Genomic DNA, 24,292 nt, shown 5'->3' on the forward strand with positions numbered 1-24,292 from the left:
TTAAGGGGTCACTCACGATGTGGGAAAATAATAAAATAAAGCAGATGAAATAAGATTGTTCAGCAAATGCCTGAGTTTTGTAAGGATTTATTTTAATTATTGACAGGCAAAACTCATGATGAAGGCTGAAGGTAGATAGATCACTGTGAGTTTTTTATGTTAAATTTTTAAAACTTTCATTTACAGAGTTTCCATAAATCTAAAATTATCTGTTGATGAAAACTGTCACTTTGCCTTGAGTTTCCTACTTAATAAGAATAAAAGCAACAAGAGAATTCCAATTTCTCATAGGAATTTTATTGCATGAGGTAATTAAATCTCTCACCAGTCATTTTTTTTTAAAAAATGTGGTTTCTAGGGGTTTCCTTGACAGTGACTCCTCACTGTCACTCACTCTCCCTGAGTAACCCTTTGTCATTCTATGCCATCACAATTGATTTAAGAAAAAAAAAAAAAACAGGTCAGCCCTTGGACAAAAATCCAAAGTGAAGTGTTTGCATACTTACTATGCTTGCACTACATGTACTATACTTCTTACCTTATTAGAGATTGTCTCTAGGGCCTTGTGAATTGCAGCAAGCACTCTAACACTAAGCTGACTCTCTACCCCCAATGTTTAAGGCTTTAAGAATTTTTTTCTTTCCAAAAATGTACTCCTAGAGAGAAGGTTTAAGGCAATGTTAGGTCCCCATAAATCGTACACATTCTTTCAAGTTAAGCTTGAGACCTCCAGAAAGGAAAACTGCAGTTCTGTGTTTCTCGTTGCTCTGACTGGACATCCAACAAACACTCTGCATTTCAACATCTCATATACTTAGGCATGTGAGGCTATACTTTCTGAAGGCTGCACTTTTAGTTTCAAAGGATTTTATTTGTTTGCCTTCTTCTGTTTCTCTGAGAGTGTGCTCAGAGAGTCTCAAATCCCCAGCTTGCTGGCGGGGGGGGGCTCTGTTTCCTGTGGGTTTGTTCTTTGTCTATAGATGGATACTATGTTACAGATTATTAGATGATACTTATTATTTCCCTGTGATAATTTAATGCATAATTCTTTGAACAAATGATGTGATTTTTATTTAGAGAGCACAGAAAACAGGAGAATAGCAGCAGGCGTGTCTGTGAAGGCCACTCAGGGGGAGAGCCCAGAGAAAGAGGAAGTAGGTGTGTGTAGGCTGAGCCTCCTTATTGTTTCTGTAATTATCCTCACTTTCTAGGATGTGTGAAATTTGTGTTTGTGAAAGAGACTTTAATTAACAAAGTCAGCCCAAGTTGTAAAGCATCTGGCAAGACATTTCGTATAGTCCACATTTCTTTTCTGAATGAATGCTGGCATTTTGTGGAACTCGGGTTAGTGCCAGCCAATTGGTCACTATTAAATTGCTTCAGGATGATATATTGGGGGGAATAAAACTTTCATTTTAATGCTAGTGCTCTATGGCTTTGCGTCTGTCTGTGTGTATGTTTGCATGCATTTATGTATGTATACGGGTGTGTATGTGTGCGATTTATTTATTTTTGTGAGCACACATGCTTTTGATGCCACTTTCTACTTTATGTTTTGGGAGATAGGGTCTTTCACTGAATTCAGAACTTAACTAATTCAGCTTGACTGTCTGGCTAGCAAGACCCTGGGAATCCCATCTCTGCTTCCCCAGAACTGGGATTGCAGGCATATAATCATGCCTGATTTTTCACAGGTGTACTGGGAATCTTATCTCTGCTTCCCCAGAACTGGGATTGCAGGCATATAATCATGCCTGATTGTTTTGTGGCTAGCACTTTTCCTATTGCCATCTCCCTAGCCTCTCCTTGCAAAGCTCTATTAAAAGATACTTGAGCTAGTGGAGACTCTACTGGTCTTGTTGATTTTTTTTGCTTTTCCCTCCACTTTTCTTCTGGATCACGGCAATAAAAGTCTAGACCAGGCAGCATCAAAGGCCTTGGATTCGCACGAGCATGTCAGGAGGGCTTAAGATGAGCCAAATATTTAGAAGAATTTGGAAGAGCAGCCGTAAGGGGTTTAGCACATTTTTCTTCTAATTCAGCTCTGCTGTGCTTTCCTCTCTGATGGAGAAAGGTCACCAGTGATGAGATTAGCTCTGACAGCAAAGGCTCTCAGAAGAGGGTTCTAGTGTTGCTGTGTAATGAAAACCATGGTTTAAGACGGAACCCTGAAGGAATACATGTTGAGGAGGCGGATAGCCAAGTGTGTTGTTCTCACTCCTTCAGCCAGTATGAGATCAATCTGATCAGATGCAGGCTTATAGTGCGTTCTTGGATATTTGTTTGAGGGATTCAACCAATCAATTGGTTTGTCTGGTGATGAGAATTGTAGTAGGCTAAAACTGCTCAATTTTTTCTAAGGTTTGTGTGTGTGTGTGTGTGTGTGTGTGTGTGTGTGTGTGTGTGTGTGTGTGTGTATGCCATGAGTATGCAGATGCCTATGAAGGCCAGGAGAGGACGTTGGATCCCTTGAAGCTTTGAGTTACAGGATTTTGTGAGCTGCCCCGTGTGGGTACCAGTCTGCCTGCAATAATACCAGCACCAATGGAGTCTGCACCTCTCCGCCATTTCTCTTCTGAAGCACATTTCATGTCTTTTAACCTAACACCTGTCTTAGTCAGGTTCTGTTGCTGTGATGAAACATGACCAAAAAGAGCAAATTGGGGAGGAAAGATAAAGTGGTTGGTACTCTTTGTTTTTGTTTGTTTTTTGGTAAACCTAGAAAGAAAAACTGTGTGTTGTTAGATTCTTTCATTATTCTCCACCACCCACCCATCTGGGAATTGGAACCAGAGTCTTGGCTGTGCTATGCACATTTGCTACCACTGGGCCATATCTCTAGACTTAATATGCTTGTGAAAGTTTCTTGAATTGTGGGAACATTAATGAAAGTAAGTGAACATTTATTTATAAATCTCTCAATTTCTTATAGGGTTAAAGGAGAGTGGTTACAGCAAAACTCACAAAAACTAAACTTTCTTTAGAGTCATGGGGCAAGTTATCAGGATTTTTAATTGCTCTAAATAAAGGTGTTTAAACTTAAATTCCTTTCAGCCAGGCTTGTGTATAGTGTCCATTTGCAGGTAGATATATACCATATAGTCTTGAGCTCTGACTGTATTGTTGGCTCTGTCCTTCTGGGTTTTTATGGTAATGGCTGGGACATTCTGTGTGTGTAAGCAAGTCTCCTTGGTTAATGACTATGTGCCATTGATCGGATAATGTATAAGGCTGAAATAAGGGCTGATGACTGTCTTCATTGTCCTTTCTTAGAGGGAGGTCACCTTTCAGCACCATTAGCATCCAGAAGTTTCTTAGAGAGCAGAGTCCTTTAATATGTTGTTCCCTTTGTGCCTTGGGGTTGGCCTCCAATTTCCTTTATGGATTTGTAAGCTTACACTCTCTTTCTAGAGCTGTTATATTTATCACAGGAATGACCCTTTAATTATAAATTACCCTTCTGTCCTAGTTACTTTTCTATTGTCACGACAGAACACCATGGCCAAAGCAACTTATAAAAGAAGGCATTTAATCTGGGACTCATAGATATAGGGGGTTAGAATTCATGACCATCATGGTGGGGGCTATGGTAGTAAGCCAGCATGGTGCTGGAGTTGTACCTGCGAGCTTATATTCCAATCTCTAACTGGAAGCAGAGCGAGCTGACTAAGAATGGTACGGGCTTTTGAAACCCTCCTCCAGCAAGGCCACACCTCCAAATCCTTCCCCAATAGTTGCACCAACTGTGGACTAAGTATTCAAACATATGATCCTTTGGGCCGTTGTCATTCAAATCACCACACCTTCCATAAGTTGCTAGAACAAAAATTTATCACAAGTTAAAGACTACTACGAACAAAAACAGCTTTGACTTACATATTCTGGGTCACAGTCCATTGAGGGAAGCAAAGGCAGGAACCTGGAGCTAGGAGTTAGGATGTGAAGTAGAAGTCAGGGGGAATGCTGCTAATTGGCATGCTCAATATACAATACACACACACACACACACACACACACACACACACACACACACACACACACTCACTCTGTATCTAGCTGCCCATGGTGGTACTATCTGTAGTGGGCTGGGCCTTCGCACATCAATCATTAAACAAGAAACTGCCCTACAGACTGCCTATAGGCCAATCTGATAGAAACATTTTCTCAATTGAGGTTCCTTTTCTACTACTGTGACAAAACACTCTGACCAAGGCAACTTATCAAAGAAAGCATTTAATTTGACGCACGTAATTTTAGAGTGTTAGCGTCCATGGCCATCATGGCAGGGATCATGGGTTCAGACAACAGGCATGGTTGGTTGCTGGAGCAGTAGCTGAGAGCTTACATCTGACCCATAGGCCCACGGGGGGGGGGGGGAGTAGAGAGGGGGGAAGTGGGGAGAGCACTAACTGGGAATGGTGTAGACTTTTGAAACATGTTTCCCTATTACACACCTTCTTTAAAAGTCACGCCCCCAATCCTTTCCAAACCATTCCATGAACTAGGGACCAAGTATTCAATATACAAGCCTGTGCCAGCCATCCTCATTCATACCACCACATCAAGTCTTGTTGAAAAGTTTCACTTACCAACACAAACCCGTACAATATTGTTAATATTTCTGTCCTACAGACAAGGACTTTGAGGCTAGATGACACTATGATAATTGACTCAAAGTTACAGAAGTGTATGGGATGAAGTTTGTTTGTCCCTAATGCACTTTGTTTTTGCTGCTGCTGCTGTAGTCTCCTTACCCACTTCATTCACTCTGCTCATTTTCAAGGAGTTTGGGGCTCTCTAGCTGCTTGAAGTTTGTTTGCCTTGCACAGTGAATTTGTAACTAAAACCAAAGTTGAAAATGTTTTAAAAGTCTTCTCATTTCCCTGCTTGTAAAAATGTTTGTCTAGTGGGGTAGAGAAAGCATAGACTGCTCTTACAGATGTCTGGAGTGCAGTTCCCAGCACCCACATGGTCTCTATAACCCCTTGTAACTCCAGCTTCAGATGGTCTGATGCCCTCTTCTGGACTCCTTGGCACATGCACTCATATGCATGTACCCACACATAGACACACATATACACATAGCTAAACATAATGAAATTAAATATTAAAATATGTATAAACTTTGAAACCACTACGACTCCATGCAGGTATTTTTTTGGGGGGGGGGATGTTAGGAAAATGGGTTAGAGGACTGACTAGAAATCTTATACTCCTTTTTTTTGTTTTAGAAGGTGTAGGACTTCTGTGAAGAAAGAATAGTTATGAACTTTAAGTTTTTATTGTGTAACTTTTTGCAGGGAGGTTCTCATCTAACTTCATTGTCAGGGTTTATATCCGTGTCCTGTTTTGTGTGGAAGAGTTAGGGTCACCCCAGGAGGAATTTCATCTCAGCAGCAGCAGGGGAGCCAGCTTCCTGTGAACTGACTGTCCATTGTTTTGCAAAGGCCCTTTTTATTGTTACACAATTCACACCTTTGCAAGTCCATTTCTGCACACCAAAACCTCTCACCTGGAGTCCCTTGAAGGCACCAAATGTCCAAGCAATTCTCAGTCATAAGACCTCTTGGTTTTTCAAGTCTTCTCATGACCAAGTTTACAAATGCCTTGACCCCTTCAGGAAGAACCCAGAGAAGAATTAAACACTATCAGTAACAAATGGTAGTATCATCAAGGAAGACAGTTCAAAGCCTTGGTGCTAACACTTGGGAATACAAGCCAGATGTGATGCTCTGCAGAATCTCCCAATTTAGGTTTATATGACTTACAGTTCCCAGTTATAGTCTATTACTATGGGGATCCAGGATGAAGATGTGGGTGTAATGATTTCACTAGACCCTAGATAAATGATAAATGGGTGTTTTATTGGGGAACACATACACAGAACAATAAAGAACCACTGTGGCCTGTCTCTGCCCTTCCCATACTGTCCACAACCCAGGAGAGAGGAGAGGGTAGGGGGACCATACCTCATGCTTTCCTCTTTCAACTTCCTTCCCGCACTTGAAGCCACGCCCAAAGGGGTGTGGCCACTGTTACAGGCTCACCGACAAGATGCCTCTACACCAGGCAAAAGCTTTAAGTATCTACACAGATCCACAATGAAGAGCAAAGAGACAATTAATGCTCACATGCCTACTGTTCAGTTTGCTGTCTCCAATTTTACACAGTCTAGTACCCCAAACTGGATGATGCCATTCACCTCATTTAGCACAATCAAGACAATCCCCCCCCTCCATACATTCCCACAGGTCAACCTGTTCTATGTATTTCCTCATTGAGATGCTCTTCCCAGATGACTCTAGAGTATGGTGCGCTGACATTTAAAACCAACCACCGTACATATTAACATGTTTATCGTCTTTGATAGTACACTTAAAATACAACTGAAAATGTTACGTGTATAGTTGTGAAGTAAGGTCTGGATTGTCCTACACAAGCCTGGATTTCATAACTGGGTGTGATCCACCTGGGTTTGGTGGGGACAGCTAGGTCCCTTGGGTGAGGTGACTGAGTCTCACTTTAGTTAGACATGGGGTCCCATCTGTGGGTTCATTATTAGCTGTGTCCTTTGTCTCATGCTGTATAAGTGTCTATTTTAGGCTTCGCAGGAAGGAGATGCTTGTATTTATCACATCCTCCAGCCGTATAAACACTCACCCTTTTCTCCTTTTCCTTTCTCTTCTGCAGATGAACACAATGATGTCCAGAAGAAAACCTTTACCAAATGGATAAACGCCCGGTTTTCAAAGGTAACCAAGACTTCCATGGATTTTCCTGCACTGTCATTGCCTCCTTGAATTGTGTCCAGGTAGCTGAAAAAGATGACCAGTTCCTTTAGCACGGCTAACCATTAAAACTCAGGCAGCCTTTCTGTCCTGTGCAGCGATGGCAGGCTTTTCTGCCTCTGAATATGGCTAAACCTCATTACCCATCCCCATTTTCTTTCAGAGGCCTGCTCTTTCTCAGTGTTTCTAACCATCAGAACATAATCAGCACAGTGCTCAGGATTGGTTCCAAGTATGATCAGCCGATAGTTATAGAAGGTGGACCCCCCCACCACCACACACACACCAAGTCTTGTGTGGGAAAGCTTTTGGGTTGATTGATTATGGGATTCTACCATAGGAAGCTGAAGAAGAAAGATTTCTCTGGTTGTCTTTATAATAGTTTGAAAGCTCCTTTCTTTGAAATGTTTTGCCTATATGTATGTATGTGCACCGTGTGTGAGCTGGCATCCTCAGAGGTCAGAAGAGAGCATCAGGTCCCCTAGGACTGGTGTTATAGACAGTGTGAGCCATGATGTGGGTGGGTGCTGGGAACTTAGCTTGGTCCTGTGTAAGAGCTGCCAGTGATCTTATCTGAGGAGCAGTCTCTCAGGGGTCTTGAAATCTCTTTTAATTAAAAGCGGTATTCCAGCCAGGTTTGGTAGCCTTCATTGACAGCACCAAAGAGGCAGAGGCAGGTGGATCTCTGAGTTTGAGATCCTGGTCTACAAAGTGAGTTCTAGGACAGCCAGGGCTACACAGAGAAACCCTGTCTCAAAGAAACAAAAACTAGTGTTTGAAAATGTTCTGTATTTAAAGTTGTAAAGATCAGGGTCACAGGCTCTGGTATTTCTCTGAGGAAAAGTGAGGCTATTTTAAGGTGACTTTAAGTAGTGCTAAAGTTCAGAAGTTGTCCCACATCTCAGGTGTCAGGTGCAGTGACACATGATGCTTGGGTGGCTGAGGCAGGAGGATCACTTAGACTCAGAGTTTGATGCCTGGGCAGTGTAGTGAAGCCCCGTCTTCTATAAAGAAAAGAAAACAGCACTGCTCCAGATTTATGGCTGATCACTTGACTGCGGCGTCTCTTGGGCTTCATAGCTTTTTGTTGAAGGATGTTTATCTTGCCTCTGAGAGTGTGAGGGTATAAAAACAGACTTAGATGGATGAGTGAAGAATGTAGAGTTAGGGGAACAGGGAGATGGCTTAGTGTGCAAAGACACCTGCTGTCCATCCTGATGTCTTGAGTTCATTCCCTCGGGATTCACACAGTTGAGGGAGAGAACCGATTTCACAAAGTTCTCTTCTGACTTCCACATGCTCATGTCCCTTCGTTTCCCCACACATGCATGCACATGCTCGAACACACACACACACACACACACACACACACACACACACACACACACACACATGAACAAATAATTAACATGATAGACTGAGTCAATAAGTAGTAAGTGTGTACCTATGTATGTGATTATTTGCAAAATGGCGAGTCATAATGTCAGGATTCCATGTATTATACATAAAAATGAATCTAGAGAGTGCGGAAGAAAAGAGGTGCCTCGTGGTTGGTGGTTTCATGTACCACATTGTTTGAAAGCAGTGGTAAGCATTTTTTTCTTGATAAATTTTAGATGACTTGATCCTGTAGTTTCAGGGAACCCACGGCACGGGTTTGGCAGCCTTCACCGTTCCGTATGGGCATGTACCACAATCTCAGCACAGTTTTAGCGGCCGAGAGTGTGTAGTTGGAAGAGCTGTGTTTCTGCAGCACCATGAGAGCTCATGTGGGCGATCCTCCAGCCTGGTTATTACTGAGGACATGGTCATTCTCTATGATGGAGCTAGTGAAGCAGGTGTGCTTCATGCACTTACTAGGAAATGAATTGCCATAGTATGACATGTTAGAGGTCATTTTCAAAGTCTTGGAGATCTTAGTTGAGGCAATATTTAAAGTGGAGTGAATTCCTTCTGCCCTGCTGTTGACAATGGGGTGCAGGAGACAGATCAGGGTATAGGGTTATAGAGGCAGCTAAGAATGAATAATGGAAGAGAAACTTTTTTTGTTGTTGTTGTTGATGGTCATTGACAGTTTCAGATACTCAAAAAGGTAGATTCTATCTAGTAGGACTAGAGCAGGTTACTGAGTGAAGTTGACATCTAAATACACACATTTATAAGAAGGTACAGAAATCTGTCTGTCTCCTGGAACCATGTTATTTTGTAGTATCAAAGGGGACGTTAGTCACATCTGTTTGTCTAGGATGTTCATAGTTCCTGCTAGGGGAGTAGAGGTCACAGACAGTGTTTAGCACACTGGTTTATACTCTCACAGAAGCTGCAAACTCCTGTTTTGTTTAGAGAAAGGGTCGAAAGTGGCATGACCTTGGAAACTTCCTCAAAGCCTAGAAGGAATTTATCCAAGACACACTGAGGATGTGAATGTGAGGAGGGAGAATGGACAGAGCCACAGACTTCATCCATGTTCTGTTTTCCTTCCTTCTGCTGGGCTTAGTCTGTGGGTGGATAGAGAGGGTGCAGCACGTTTGTAGGCTTCTACATTTCTTTGGATTCCTATGCAATTTAACCCTAACTGGGCTGGGAAAGGTTGTATCCCCATTTCTGTGTAGCCATGCTGGGCAATCCTGAGGTTATTCTTATCTATGTACCTATCTATGTATCGTCTATCTATAGATCTCTCTATGTATCTATGCATGCATGCATGTATGTATCTATGTGTGTATCTATCATCTATCTCCTCTATACACACAGAGTCCTGTTGAAGAGAACATATTTATTTTTCTTTTACCTATGCCCTTTGGCAAGTACTTGGATGAACTCTGAAATATTAATGTGTGTGTTGGCTGGCTCCTTTCACTATGGGACCCCATGATGAGAAACCCAAACAGACATCAATGACATCTAAGAATTTGTTTTAAAACAGACATCTTGTTGAACATTTCATTCCTGGCCCGCATCCAGTATTTGTTCACTCTCTACATTCACTGACACCTTCTTTTTCTAAGTCACTATTATGTATATTAGAAAACCTTGTCAAAGTTGTAAAATGGGGGAAAATATTAGTAGGTACCTTGTTGGGTTTAGCCATCTGGACTAACTCTACCTTTTATTGTTTGTTAATTTTTCTCTTCCTTCCCTTCTTCCTTCTATCACCATCTCTACTATTATTATCATTATTTATTATTATTATTATTATTATTATTATTATTATTTACGTATTTTGACCCAGGGTCTCATGTATCTCAGGCTGGCCTCAAACTTGCTCGGTAGCTGAGGATGGCCACCATACCACATTTGTGAGGGGCTGGGGTTTGAACCTAAATCTTCATGCATGGGAGGCAAGTGCTCTAATCAATGTGGCCCCATCCCCAGTCCCACATTTTGATATTTATAAGCCACTTTGCAGCTCTATACATTGTAGAAAATAGATGATACACTTCTCATCCATAAAGATGAAAATTAGCTGGAAAGAAATTGATTGTTACCCGTAGAGCAGTTTATGCATTTCTGCACATACATTTAATTCTTTTTTTTTCTTCTGCCTGTAGACTTGTAGCTCTTTGAATTCTACTTAGAACTGATTATAGCGCTGTGTGTGTTCCTCCAGCAAATAGTGTGTTAGGAAAGTCTTTACTGCAGGCTAGCGCTATACTGTGCTTAAGAGTTATCAGTCCATGTTTTTGGAATATTGTCTTTAAATATGTGGAGCACAGTGACCAACCATGAGCTGTTTTCCCTTCCTTTGCCTCCTTTCTAGCTTTCCTGGAGTAGCTGGCATGATCGCAGAGGCCTGGATGCCTCGTTTTCCTTTATAGGATATTCCATTAATTGCATTTAGAATTATGTGCACTTAAGATGTATAGTGTGAATCTTGATCTCTGTTGACTTTTGACTCTCAGTTTCATTGTTCCTGTGTGAACTTTGATCTCTGTTGACTTTTCAGGCCCCTGGCATTATAGTTCCCTACATTTACTCCCAATTCCACTGTTCTTTGCAGCTGCCTCCTCATTGTGCTCTGGCCATTTGTCTGTGTCCCCAACCAGATGGCCTTCTACGGCCTTTGTGCCAGCTTCCTTTTCCATCTTGTTCTTGCTCCTCCTTCTTGCATGAGTTGAAATGTCAGGTAGCAATGGGTGCTATTTTCTGAGCTCACAGATGTGGGTAGATAGGTTCTGTATACCGAAAGTATTAGCCATTTTAAGTACTTGTAATTCACATAGGTTCACATGTCCATTTCCAGATAGTGCTAAGCTCCATGAGGGACTCTTCCTCTCCACCCCTCCCCACTTCTCTCTCTCTCTCTCTCTCTCTCTCTCTCTCTCTGGTTTTTGAGACAGAGTTTCTCTACATAGTCCTGACTGTCTTGGAACTCACTCTGTAGACCAGGCTGGCCTCAAACTCACTGAAATCTGCTTGCCTCTGCCTCCTGAGTTTAAGGATTAAAGGTGTGCACCATCATGCCCAGAATGAGGGATTATTCTTTTTCAATGTGCACAACTTTTATTTTTCTTTTTCAAGACAGAGTTTCTCTTTGTAACAGCCTTGGCTGTCCTGGTACTCACTTTGTTAATCAGGCTGTCCTTGAACTCACAGAGATCCACCTGCCTCTTCCTCTGTTACCAGTGTTGGGACTAAAGGTGAGCACCACCACTCCTGGCTTAACTTTTGACATTTAATAACTACCCACTGAGTATTTATTGGTTTACTAAATAAATGAGTAACAAAAACACAGACATATATTTAATATACCTAAAAACAAATATTCAGAAAACAGGACAATTGTATTGGAAAGAAAGGAATAATCTTTTGAGTGCAAAATACCTTAAGTTGTGTTATTTCATGAAAATAGATACAATAGGTTGGAAGTTTTACTATATTTGTTTAATAAAAATGATAGCATGGGTTAGCAGTTAAGAGCACTGGATGCTCTTCCAGAAGCCCTAGATTTGATTCCCAGCATCACATGCTGGCTCACAACCATCTGTAACTCCAAATCCAGGGGATCCAATCTTAGGCACTATGGCATGTTTATGATCTACAGACATGTATGCAGACAAAACACCCACACACACAAAATAAAATAAATAAATTGTAAAAATAAATAAGTCCAGCTATGCAAACTTTCTTTTTTAATTCTTGGACACTGGAATAATTGTTAAAAAGCCATTTGGATTTTATACATGCCATTTATTTTTTTTTGTTCAATGGAATTCTTTTAAAATTATTTATTTATGTATTTTATGTAAATGGGTATTTTTGTATGTATGTATATCTGCACACCAAAAGAGAGCATTGGATCCCATGGCACTACAAATATGATTGTTGTGAGCCGCTATGTGGGTTCTGGGAATTGAACTCAGGACCTCTGGAAGAAAAGCCAGTGCTGAGCCGTCTTCCCAACCCTCAACAGAATTCTTCATCATGACACCCAGCTGCCTAATTCACAGTGAATGAAGCAGTCTTAAAGCTTAAAATTGATTCAGTTGTTTCCTTGATAAAAGATAGAGGCCTTGATCATATTGAATGATACGGTTCTAAAACTATCTTTTACTAATAAGTATGTATGGCTGTATAGAAACCTTAAAAAAAAAGATCACTCAACAGAGGATATTTGACCTGTATGTTTTATGCCTGTGTCTCTTCATGGGCAGATGTCTGCCTATATTATCTATGTCTATAGCTGCAAGTCCTTGTTAATATTCTGCTGAGTCCCAATGCTTTAGAACCTGGGGACCCTGAAAAGCAACACACACACACACACACACACACACACACACACACACACACACACACACACACACACACAGCAGTAGCCATGGTCTGGGTTTTGAAGAGCAAAGAACACAGAAGAAAGTGGGTGCTTAAAGGGTTAAGAAACAGTTGCTCCTGGGTGTACAGTTCCTTTATTCATGATCCCAAGCAAACTATGAGACAGTTTTAAAAGTAACCGTGTTTTATCCTTTTTTCCATTAATAACACCCTCGGTCATTTTGACCTATCCTGTATTGTCCAGAAGTATTGGTGCATCAATGAGGAAAATGGACATTGTAACTGCTTAGGAATGTTAAGGAAACCATTGCCTTGTGAAGTCTCTGCCCCCCTGCTACACATTTCCAAACAGAAATAAGCCACTTTAGACTGTGGCATCTTGTGTAAAATGCAGTGTTTTGGACTCCAGCTTTCAGAGTCTCATTTGCATTTGGCCTCTCCCAAGGGAGTCAGCAAAGCTGTTGGGAAATTTGTTCTGACTTGGAACCTGCATTTCCTTTGGCCCTCTTTCAGAGCTGCTCATCTGGCAGAGCCATGAGCCTACAAATTATGAACGCTCCTTCATCAGTGTCATTAGAGAGGAGAATATGCAAACTTGAAAATGCATAACAGTATGCATGTTTCTGCTTTTCTCCTTTTAAAAGGCAAATTCCCACAGGTGACAATTCCAGACTTGAAATTTACAGGGACAGGGCTGTGAAGCATTTATCCTCGGTATCTTATCCGTAGGCATTGCTGCTCACTCGCAGTTGCCTTTAACACAATGGGATTGTTGTGAGGGCCCCTGCAGCCTTCCTCGAGCTGGCGCAGAGCCTGGAGGATCTAGTGACTCTCTGTGTGTGATAGATGCCCACCAGACATGCGTTGCTTTCTTCTGTCTTCTCCATGTGTGACAGAAAGGCATCAGACACGCTTCACTTCTGTATTATCACATGTGTGATAGAGCCCATCAGACATACTTCACTTGGTTCTATCATCATGGGTGTGAAGCCTCCTCCTGACACCTGCCTCCCCCTCTCCTCTTGTTTGGCAATGATTGTTGGCTTTTTGGCTTGGACACTCTTAGATCTAGTTGCAGCCGTGTCTCAGGAGCTAGCATTGATGTTGGCTTCCTCTTCTCTTCTCAAACAGTGGACCTAGGACTGGTGTGGCGACTGTCCCAAGGAGTGCTGGTGGATAGGGGATGAGAGTGGCCCAGTCCTAGTTGGTCCCTCCAGGACTCACAGCACCGGACATCATGTGGCTTTGCTAATTATTGTCTTTAAAGAAAAATGGGAGGCTGGAGAGATGGCGCAGTGGTTAAGAGCTCTGACTCCTCTTTCTGAGAACTTAGGCTTGGTTCCCAGCACCCACAAGGCAGCTCACAACCAATTCCAGGAGATCTGATGCCATCCTTTGGCCCCCATGGGTATTACATGTATGTGGTTAACAGACCACATCAAGGCAAGACATCCATACATGTAAAATAAAATAAAAATAGTTTTAAAAGTAAAATGGGACACAAGTTTTATCTTTTCTCCAAGTTCAGGATTGTTCATCCGCACCATTTTCTGTTTATTGGGAAGCACTTAAAATGGCCTCTTCCGAATGGGGTGGGGTGATGTGAACTTGGCATTTCACCAGGACTAAGTAAGGCACAAAGGAGGTATTCACCAAATATTTGTCTGATTGAATTATTCAACTGTATTTTCTGTGCCAGAGAAGTTGCTGCAACTCAGTCTTTGCACAGATTTAAATGTGAGGTTAATGGTCAAGATGAATCAGTTTTTTATTTTTATTAAGAGATGACTTTTGACTTTTCTAGACTTTTTCCCAGAGCTGATGTTTACAGCGCACAACACAGAAACACCAGAAACGCTTTACAACATGGTGCTGGGAAATGCATGTCTTAATTTAGTACAGGGTGGTGATTTGTCTTGTTCTGAGAAGTTGATATTTATTTACATTTGCATCACTTTTATCTACATCATTTACATCACCTATATCTATATCTACACGTATATGCATCATCTCCACCAATGTCTGCATCTCCATCATCTTGATCTATGTCATCTATATATACATCTCCATCATCTAATCTATGTGTACATCATCTATGTATACATCTACATACATCTCATCCCAGCAACTAAATACTGACTTCCCTGTTTGCCACAGTTCTATGCCCTGGTAATATTAGTTGGGTGAGAACATGGATTTGGAGCCGGATTTTGTGGGATTGGATCCTGGTTCTGTCACTCAGTTGCTATGCTATCTTTATATCTTACTTTCTTCACTTATAAAATGGGAATGTTGATGCTGTTCCCTTTAGAGCACTATTATGAAGAAAGGACATATGTAAATAATGAATGCAAGTCTGTATAATTCTCAGAAATTACCTGTGCACACGGTAAGTGCTGGCTACTATTGTTTTAGAACATTTTACTATTCTACAGCCTGCTTTTGTATAGTCTTTATGTTAAAATCATTTTTATATTTTTAGGTGGTTACAAAAGAGCAAAACACTATTTTATAATTTATGGAAATTATATGGAATTTGGATTTCAGTATCCATGAAATTAGAACAAAGTTGCTATTCCAGTTGGCTCACTCATTCTTGCATTAGGAGTGACTACTTTCATATTGCAACAGGACTGAATAGTTTCAACAGAGAAAGCACACAGCCTGCAATGGCTAACGTCTGTTCTGACTTGTCCTTTACGCAAGGAATGTTCCAATCCCATGTGCAGAGCATGGACCCTGCTTACACACTTTTACTTTTTTAAATTTAAATTAGAAACAAGCTTGCTACACATGCCAATTCCAGTTCCTTCTCCCTTCTCTTCTCCCCTGCCCCCCAACTCCCCTCCCTCAGCCCCCGGCCCCCCCCCCCACTCCCCAGGGAGAGTGAGATCTCCAAAGTCTGTCATATCATCTGGGGCAGGGTCTCGGTCCTCCTGCATGTATCCATTTTTACTTTCTAGGTTGGGAGGGGACATGTGCTCTTGGGCACAGCTGGTCCTTTCCGTATTCATATGGAACATTTGTATTTTCATCTGTCAGGAATATTTAGTGTTTTGTAGTGACAGTCCACGTGCCTCGTGATTGTGCATGCATGTGTGCATGCGTGCATGTGTGTGTGTGTGTAATTTCTTTTCTTGTGGATTGAATCCTGAGCATTGTACCTGCTGGGCAAATCTCCCATTTGCCTTGCTCTTGCTCAGATTGTGTTTGAACTTTCTATGCAGTTCTCAAACTTGTAATTCCCCTGACTCAGCCTCTTGAATGCTGAGGTTCTATATGTATGCCATGGGTATGTGTTTCATGCATACATTTTTTCCAGTGCATTTTCACTCCATGTCTTATTGCTAAAAATATATACACACAGGTGCAGGACTTGTGACTTTCACAACAGACCCTTTACCAATGAGTGAAATATCTTTAAAACTGCCAAAGACATCGACTAAGAAGCTGACTAGTCTACAGAGCGAGTTCTAGGCTAACCAAGGCTACAAGACCTTTCCTCAAAACAAAACAAAAATGAAAACAAAAAAACTACACACACACACACACACACACACACACACACAAAGCAGCTGCCCTTAGTAGTCCTTCAGATGTTCATGGAAGCGCATTGTCATGGTCTTACAAGGCAGCAGGGTAGCGGGCAGTGCACAGAAGATCAAGTGAACTGCAATGCCTCTGCTTAAAGGACAGCAATGAACTAGTCTCAAGTAGAATACTGTAATAGTCTTCATCTTTTAAGTTACAGGAATGGGTGGAGACTACTACTGTTGTTTAAAGGTTGATGACATGCTGACAGAAAACTTGTCTGACCTTTCCGGGGGTGGTGGAGGAGGATTAGTTCTGTGGAATTGGATCCAGGGCTCAAGATCCAGCAGAGCCCAGAAGCACATTGTAGTTGAGGACATCATGTGTAAGTTTGGAACTGCAGATTTAATGACTTCCCTGTGAGAGTCCAGGCACTTTCTTTCACTCTGTCCAGGGGGAGACTATCACCATCCTTGTCTGCCATTCTGGAGGGATTTGGAGCTCCTTCATAAAGAAGTGGCTGTTACTGTACGCCAAGAATGCCATCACTGCTTATGGCGTGTGTGAACATCGGGAAAAGGGTACATGTTCAAGACAGGTTCCATATGGTTTGCCATCAGTGTTAATTTGAAATTGGGAAACAGAAGAAAGAAATTGAGCAGTTGTTACTGTATGACTGTATTTAAAGGAAAAAGGGCTTTGCTCATCCTTGCGTGAGTGATTGGCTTCTACAGGGAAAAAAGATAAAGACTCTTTTTTTGCTAGACATAATTTTTTTAATTGATTGTTTGGGAATTTCACTTCATGCAATTCAATCCCACTCATTTCTCAGTCCCTCCATATCTGTCCTTCAGAAGGAGCCTTTCTTACACTTCTTGCCTAATAGATCATCTCTCTTTTGTCAGGGAAAAGAGAGTGCACCATTGCTGCCACCTTCTAGAAGTCTTAGTTTACAATGGATCATTCGTGGTTTCTTGGTTATTTCCACACAGGTGTGCTCGCGCGTCTTTATGCGAATTGTTTTGAATAGAAAAGGCTTCCCACAGGTCATCATTTCTGTGAAGATCTTCCATAAATCCTCTTGGATATTAATGAAATTTTATGGTTCTTTAAGAAAAGATATATTTTTATTTTATGTGTCTGAGTGTTTTGCCTGATTGTATGCATGTACACCATGTGTTTACCTGATGCGTGAAGAGGCCAGAAGAGGGCATTCGATTCCCAGGAACTGGAGTTGTGGATGGTTATGAGTCACTATGTAGGTGCTGGGAACTGAGCCTCGGTCCTCTGCCACAGCCACAAGTGTTCTTAGTTGCGGAGCCATCTCTCCTGGCCTCAATAGTACCTTTTGCAACAATAGAAAACATGAAGGTTTGCTTGTGGTAGAAATGATAATAGTAATTGGTTAGCCATTTGAGCCTTTAAGAAACAGAGAGTGTAAAGACTAGGTAACATGGCTAAAATTTGTGATTAGTATATAGCACAGCATGTTTGTGTATAAGGCCATTAATAGACATCCATTATTGTGTCTGATATGAAGAAATACTTGCATTTGCTTCATTTTGTAAGCTTTTTCAAAGTGTTTCGTTGGTTCTTTGGAAAGTGGATGTGAGTTTGTGGAGATGAGTTGATGAAACTCATCCTGTCTCCTGGACCTTACCTGATACCTGTGCTTCTTTGCTGCATTAACAGCCCAGAGGGAATTGAGTTCTTTGGTGGTTGAACTGTCCTCTTGGAGGTGGGAGTGGGGTTAGTAGGAGAGGAGCCTTGAAGACAGGCAACTAACAAGGGCTGTCTGCCCTCTGCTTTCTTGATAGTGGTTAGCAAGTCTTGAGCTTTTATAGCTTCTAAAAGGTGGCTTCTGTGTCCTGCTAATCTGGTTGTTACTGTAATCAGTGGAGATAATCTGTGTCCCTGTCACAGTGGCAGCTGGAGAGTCAGCTGAGTTTTAGAGAGAGGGCCCAGCCTATTCACTGTTTCTGTAATGGGTACTACTTTCCCTCTGAGAGCTCATGAGCCTTTAAGATACATGCTCAGAATCCATAGTGGATTTTACATGGTACTCGCTTAAAAATGATGATGGAGTCAGTAGGTGGGGGAAGCAGGAAATGCAGAGTTTCAGGCTCCCTTCCCTGTTCACCTCAAGTTTAAAGTCTTGCTTAGAAGATGTGTTTTTTTTTAATGATAAGTAAAAGATAATAGTTACTGATTATGAAATATCTATGACTGGCTGAAAGAACTTTTAGTTCTGAATATTTCATGTAAAGAAGCAACGTGATACAGGCCATTACAGATACATTACATCATGCTTTGTCATTTTTTTAGTGTATTCTCGCATGACATTATACTTTTTGATATTTAAAATAAAATATTTAAAAGGTGGCTTAAGGGAGGTTAGGTAACTGAGCTAGACTCATCAGGTAGTTCTTGGCCGAACTGGGTTTGAAACTGAGGCTCCTGATTTTCTGAACAGGAATTGCCTTGTTTTAAAATCCTCATCCTGCCCCGGGAAGACCAGATCTGTGAACTGACAAAATGTACTGGGGTTTCCCGTGTGTTTATCAGAGAGAGTTGATGCTGCGTGTCTATCTTAGGAGATCTGTAAGCTTTGACAGCCCAAATACTGGACTGCGATTGAACACAGACAAAGTATTTCAAAAGTATTTTAAATGTTAAGAACATGTAGAATTTCTTTTTGTTTTTAATTTTTATTACATTTATGTATTTATTATCATGCGCGTGCGCGCGCGCGCGCGCGCACACACACACACACACACACACACACACACAAGAACATGCACGCTCATGCCACAGTGTACCTGTCGAGTTTAGTAGGCAACTTGAGGAAGTTCTCTCTTTCCACTATGTGTTTCCTGGGGATTGAACTCAGGCCACCATGGTCAACAGTAAGTACATTTGCCCCTTGAACCATTTTACTAGGCCCACCATATGGGATTTCTGATTTGTAAGTAACCATTCTTTATTTTACTTCTTCTTTATTGCAGAGTGGGAAACCACCCATCAATGATATGTTCTCGGACCTCAAAGATGGGAGAAAGCTCTTGGATCTTCTAGAAGGCCTCACAGGGACATCATTGGTGAGAGGACATCTCTATTTTTCTCAGATAGGGTCTCACGTACCTCAGGCTGGTCTCAGGCTAACTGTGTAGCTGAGGATGGCCCCAAACTTGGACAGTGCTGAGGGTGGAACCCAGGGCTCCATGCACTCTAGGCAAGCACTCTGGCACATGAGCTATATCGCCAGGCTGTAAGAGAGGACGCCTTTGAGCATGCGGCTGATGGAGCATCTCTGGTCGACTATTTTGACACCCACTGAGGGTGCTGAGTTGTGAAGGCAAATGGAAAGGGCAACTTTGCATACAGTGCTTTAACTGATACTTGCATGGAATAGTGCTGTAGGTTTTCTTCAGGGCTCCATCTTCACTGAATACAAAGTCACTTCAAATGTTTATTGCTCTGAGACTGCCTGTTGTTTTACTTAAGAAAGTAAAAGTAATGAGTTCATAAATAGTAGATAATGCTTTTAATCATGAGAGTGTAGAGACAGACACATTTAAGTGCAATTTAATTAACAAGAAATGGTTGCTTAGACATTACCATTTCTAGTCAGGGTTCCAGCATTGTTTCCATGTTTCTTTTTGCCATCTCACCCAAACCTGTAACTGTATGTGTAAGGCTGTCTGTCTTCAAGTGGCAGTAATCTTACTTGTGACAGTTTCTTTTATGGCTTCGCTAGTGATGACAGTGTTTTACACTAGTGACAAAATTTCTATAAAGTCATAGAGAGATGTTCTGTTAATGATGAGATTTCCCCCCCTTGCCATAGCCTGAGTATCGCCCTCTCTGTCGGCTTCCTGATGGAAGCTGGACACCTTCAGGGAAAAGCTGATGTTTCTCATGAGGGTTTCTGGCCAGAGAGGTGGAAGAAAGTGGCTTAGCTTGTCGTGCCTTAGGTGGGGACTCTTCTCATGTGAACAACATGGCTTTGCTCTGTTGTTCCTACTTGGCTGGGATGAAGCAGGTACAACTTCTCTGGTACTTCCTCTACACCCCCCCCCCCCCCCCCCCAGAGAAGTTTAGCTAGAAGAAGCTTTCTGTAACAGATTTGATTCTCAAACATGTCTGCCTTCCTCTTAGAGTAACTAGGGCAATGTTAAAAAATGCCAAATCCCCACTGTGTCCTAAGGCCTTCATGTCACTGTCTCACATGGGGCAGGAAACTGCCATGCCTGTTTGGGGGTTCCCTAGGAGATTCCAGTGAGCTCCCAGGTTAGTGAGACAGTATTTGAAAATGTCATTAGTGCCTTTGCATCCTGTGATGCCCAGGCTGGTGACATGGATACTGACCCACTGTTCTGTTTGTATTTCTATGCCAAAATTTGTCAGCACATGAAGGGATGTGGCATGTTAATTGCCTTTGTGTTTTATTTTCCAGCCAAAGGAACGTGGTTCCACAAGGGTGCATGCCTTAAATAATGTCAACCGGGTGCTGCAGGTTTTACATCAGAACAATGTAAGTAACGTTTGGGGTTCTCTGCTTCTGTGGGCGTTATTTAGTGTGAAGCCTGCTGGCTGCTGTACATGTCAGCATCAGCCGACGCTTGGAAATGTTTCTTCTTGTTAGACGTTTTTGAACTTGTTCTGTGAGTGAAGGATAAGTCATGTGGCCTTTCTGATGCTCTCATTGATCTGCAGTGTAACTAATACACGGTTGAGTTTTGCATTGATCCGATTCCTAACATGAAACTTCTATCCCCATTTATATTGCTGTACAAATGCAAAACCCCGGAGTTTCTGTGGCGACATTGTCCTCGGGATTGTGTTTGTTATTTTTATTATTTTGTTCCAACAGGTGGAATTGGTGAATATCGGGGGTACTGACATTGTGGATGGAAACCACAAGCTGACGTTGGGGCTGCTATGGAGCATTATTCTGCATTGGCAGGTGGGGAGAGTCCCATCACTTTCCAGTAGACCCTGGAAATGTTTCTCTATTCATTTTCTATAGCATCCAAATCAAAGTTCCACAGGACTTGACTTGAACAGGAGGCGCTGATTGCCTCACAGTTCTGAGGTCTACAAATCCATGACCCAAGTGCCAGCAAAGCTGATTTCTTCCCAGGAACTCTGGGGCACTCTGGTCCTTGTCTCTCTCCCAACTGCTAGTTTGCTGCAAAATGGGGTGTGTTGGCTTACAGAACCTTAACTGCGGTCCTTATGACACACACCCTCCAGATTGCCCTTTGTTCTTTGGGAAGGACACCAGTCATGCTGTGTTTGAAGGTTGCCGTCCTCCAGAACCACTTTACCTTAAGTAGTTCCATGGGCAGTAGTCCTACTTTCAAATAAGGCCCATTTTTAGATGCGGGCAACAGGATTTTAATGTATGACTCTCCAGACAGTACAGTCTAACTTACAGCAATCCCCAATGGAAAGTGTTGGCAGCCTGATCTAGATTTTGGGCAGAGGAGAAAAAAGTTATCTTATATTTAATTCAGAAAATTGCCTTACATTCAGACATTAGAAGAGGTTATAGGAATAGTCTAAGGAATTTCCAAATGCCTTTCATTCAGATTCCCTGAATGTCAGCAGATATCTGTGTTTCTTTAGCCTTTGATATCTCTCTCTCTCTCTCTCTCTCTCTCTCTCTCTCTCTCTCTCTCTCAATACCTTGTATACCCTTTCCTATGTAAAGCAAGGAAGTATACTTTCCAAACTTTTGTGTAAAAACATGGTCTTTTTATTAAAAACAAGGATAGTGAGACAATGCAGTTATCTGTAGGTCTCATGGGGGTTTGGCTAACTGGCTCAAGTATAGGCCGGGGAGTGTAGCTCGTACAGTGCTTAACAGTATGAGTGAGGTCCGAGGACAGTTCCCCAGGAACAGTGGGGTAGAGCGAGGGGAGATAGATTGTTTGCAGATTTGGCTCTTTCTGAGACCTTACACTGAATAGTGGTCCTTTTGCTGTGTCTCCGACCTTCTCTGAGTCTTCCCTTAGGTATATGCATATGTATATATATTACTTTAGGATAATAGCAAAACACTAGTTCTTGAGTATGACTGTTATTGCTTAATTCTTTGATTTTTAATAGTCAAGCATGTATCTGTTTTCATTTGTGTAGAAAATAAAATTTATATTTAGTTTTTATGAAAAAGCCCTTGCAAATAAAAGGCATTAAAATGTGACTTTTCCATAGCAATGAAAGGAAAGTTCAGTGTAATTAAAGAGTGTAAATATTGTTTAGGACATGGAACTGGGGTGATGTATGGAAAGTCCTACTACCCCAAAAGTCATCTGAAATTTATCTTCCCATTCTTTAAAGTAGAAATTGGAAATAAAATAAATGCTAATTGCATGCTCCATAATATTTGATTAGTCTAATATTTCTTATTTAAGAACTTCACTGAAGGGAATATTATGTTATAAACAGTTGTGGGCTTTTTATTTTATTTTATTTTTTTTGCTCAGGTGAAAGATGTCATGAAAGATATCATGTCAGACCTGCAGCAGACAAACAGCGAGAAGATCTTGCTGAGCTGGGCGCGACAGACCACCAGGCCCTACAGCCAAGTCAACGTTCTCAACTTCACCACCAGCTGGACGGATGGGCTCGCCTTCAATGCTGTGCTCCACAGGCACAAGTGAGATGCCCTTTGACCTAGGAATCTCTACCTTCTTTGTGTTCCCTCCACTTCCCTTCCCCATCACCCTGTCATCTGTCTCTGCTGCCCTCACTGCCCGAGTTCTGTCAAACACCAAGGAAAGCAACACAATAGGAGATTGCCCACTGGCTGTTCTGTTAGGATTTCAGGGCTGCAGTGCAAAGCCCATGATTTCTCCTACACATTTATAAATCAAAAAATGTAAGATAATTGACATAGTTCAGTCCCACTCATTTAGCCCTAACCGGTAGTATAGACAAAGACTTGTGTGTAGCTTTTGTTCTTATAGCAGAAGGAAAACTCTGTTTATTGTGTTAACCACATTTATGAAGAGCCACACAATTTCCTCATGAAATCTTATCACCAAGATTCTAACGTGTACATAAGAATATAGTGCAAAAATAGCAATTACATTCCAGAAGAATAAGCAGCCTGGAATAACTTTCTAATAAGAAATCAAGATGATGAATGCACTGCTATAAAACGTAGTAGGATAATAATAGATTGCATGTGAAAGTGCCAACCTTTGACTGTGCTAGATGTGTGAGAATAATTGCTCAGGTTCCATACTGGAAGCTTAAGACCTGAGGAAGAGGCCGGGTGTTGGTGGCGCACGCCTTTAATCCCAGCACTTGGGAGGCAGAGGCAGGTGGATCTCTGTGAGTTCGAGGCCAGCCTGGTCTTCAGAGCGAATTCCAGGACAGCCTCCAAAACAATACAGAGAAACCCTGTCTCAAAAAACAAAACAAAACAAAAAAACAAAAAAAAAAAACAAAAAAAAAAAAAAAGAGAGAGAGACCTGAGGAAGATACAGGCAGTGGTGATGCACTTCTTTAATCCCTGCACTCAGGAGGCAGAGGCAGGCAAATCTTTGTGAGTTCAAGGCCAGCCAGGTCTATGGAGCTAGTTCCAGGACAGCCAGGGCTACACAGAGAAACCCTGTTTCAAAAAAACAAAGAAAACAAACAAAAGAGCTCTCTTGTATAGATTGACCTGATAACCACTGAGCTGATATTTCAAATTAATAGAGGTTATGGGACAGTTGTTTAACCATGTGTTAAAATGTGCCTTGCCACATAGTACCTCCAAATAAATTCTACATGCATCTAAGATTAAATGCTAAAGGCAGGCAAATTATATTATGTTTACCCGCTATTATGAATTATTAATTTTCTCATTTAATTCCCTAAATGTTCTTGGCTGTTATATACAAATGAACTATACTTTCCTCTACTTACTTCCTACATCTTAGTAAGTTTGTCTTTGTACACTATAGAGTTGGGTTTCTTTCTTACTTTATTCTGTTTGTTTGTTTTTCTCTTTGCTAGTAGGCTGTTAGATGGTGAAGTACTCATGGCTGAGTTTAGAACTTAGAATCCTTAAACTACACTCCCCTCCCACCTCCTTTTTTTATTCTCCATCTGCTGTGGTTCTTCATACAGTGTGGATTCAAATTAGTGACAGTGACAAGAATGTTTTGCTCTTGATAACAAAGGCAGTGCTTTTAATATTTCCC

At 41.6% G+C, this 24,292-nt stretch overlaps 1 protein-coding gene across 6 annotated transcripts in view; it reads left to right on the forward strand.

The window, feature by feature from the left end:
• Utrn (utrophin) overlaps positions 1-24,292 on the forward strand; it is a 485,772-nt gene that overhangs the window by 111,384 nt on the left and 350,096 nt on the right. For all 6 annotated transcript variants that reach the window (XM_021224511.2, XM_005065869.4, XM_040758232.1 and 3 more), the window contains 5 exons: positions 6,691-6,752; positions 19,097-19,189; positions 20,548-20,625; positions 20,965-21,057; positions 22,583-22,755. In XM_021224511.2, coding sequence (XP_021080170.1) covers positions 6,691-6,752; positions 19,097-19,189; positions 20,548-20,625; positions 20,965-21,057; positions 22,583-22,755 — 499 coding nt within the window. The remainder of the gene's footprint in view (positions 1-6,690; positions 6,753-19,096; positions 19,190-20,547; positions 20,626-20,964; positions 21,058-22,582; positions 22,756-24,292) is intronic.

The sequence above is a fragment of the Mesocricetus auratus genome, unplaced genomic scaffold (genome assembly GCF_017639785.1).
Source record: "Mesocricetus auratus isolate SY011 unplaced genomic scaffold, BCM_Maur_2.0 Super-Scaffold_100018, whole genome shotgun sequence".
In the NCBI taxonomy this organism is placed as follows: Eukaryota; Metazoa; Chordata; class Mammalia; order Rodentia; family Cricetidae; genus Mesocricetus; species Mesocricetus auratus.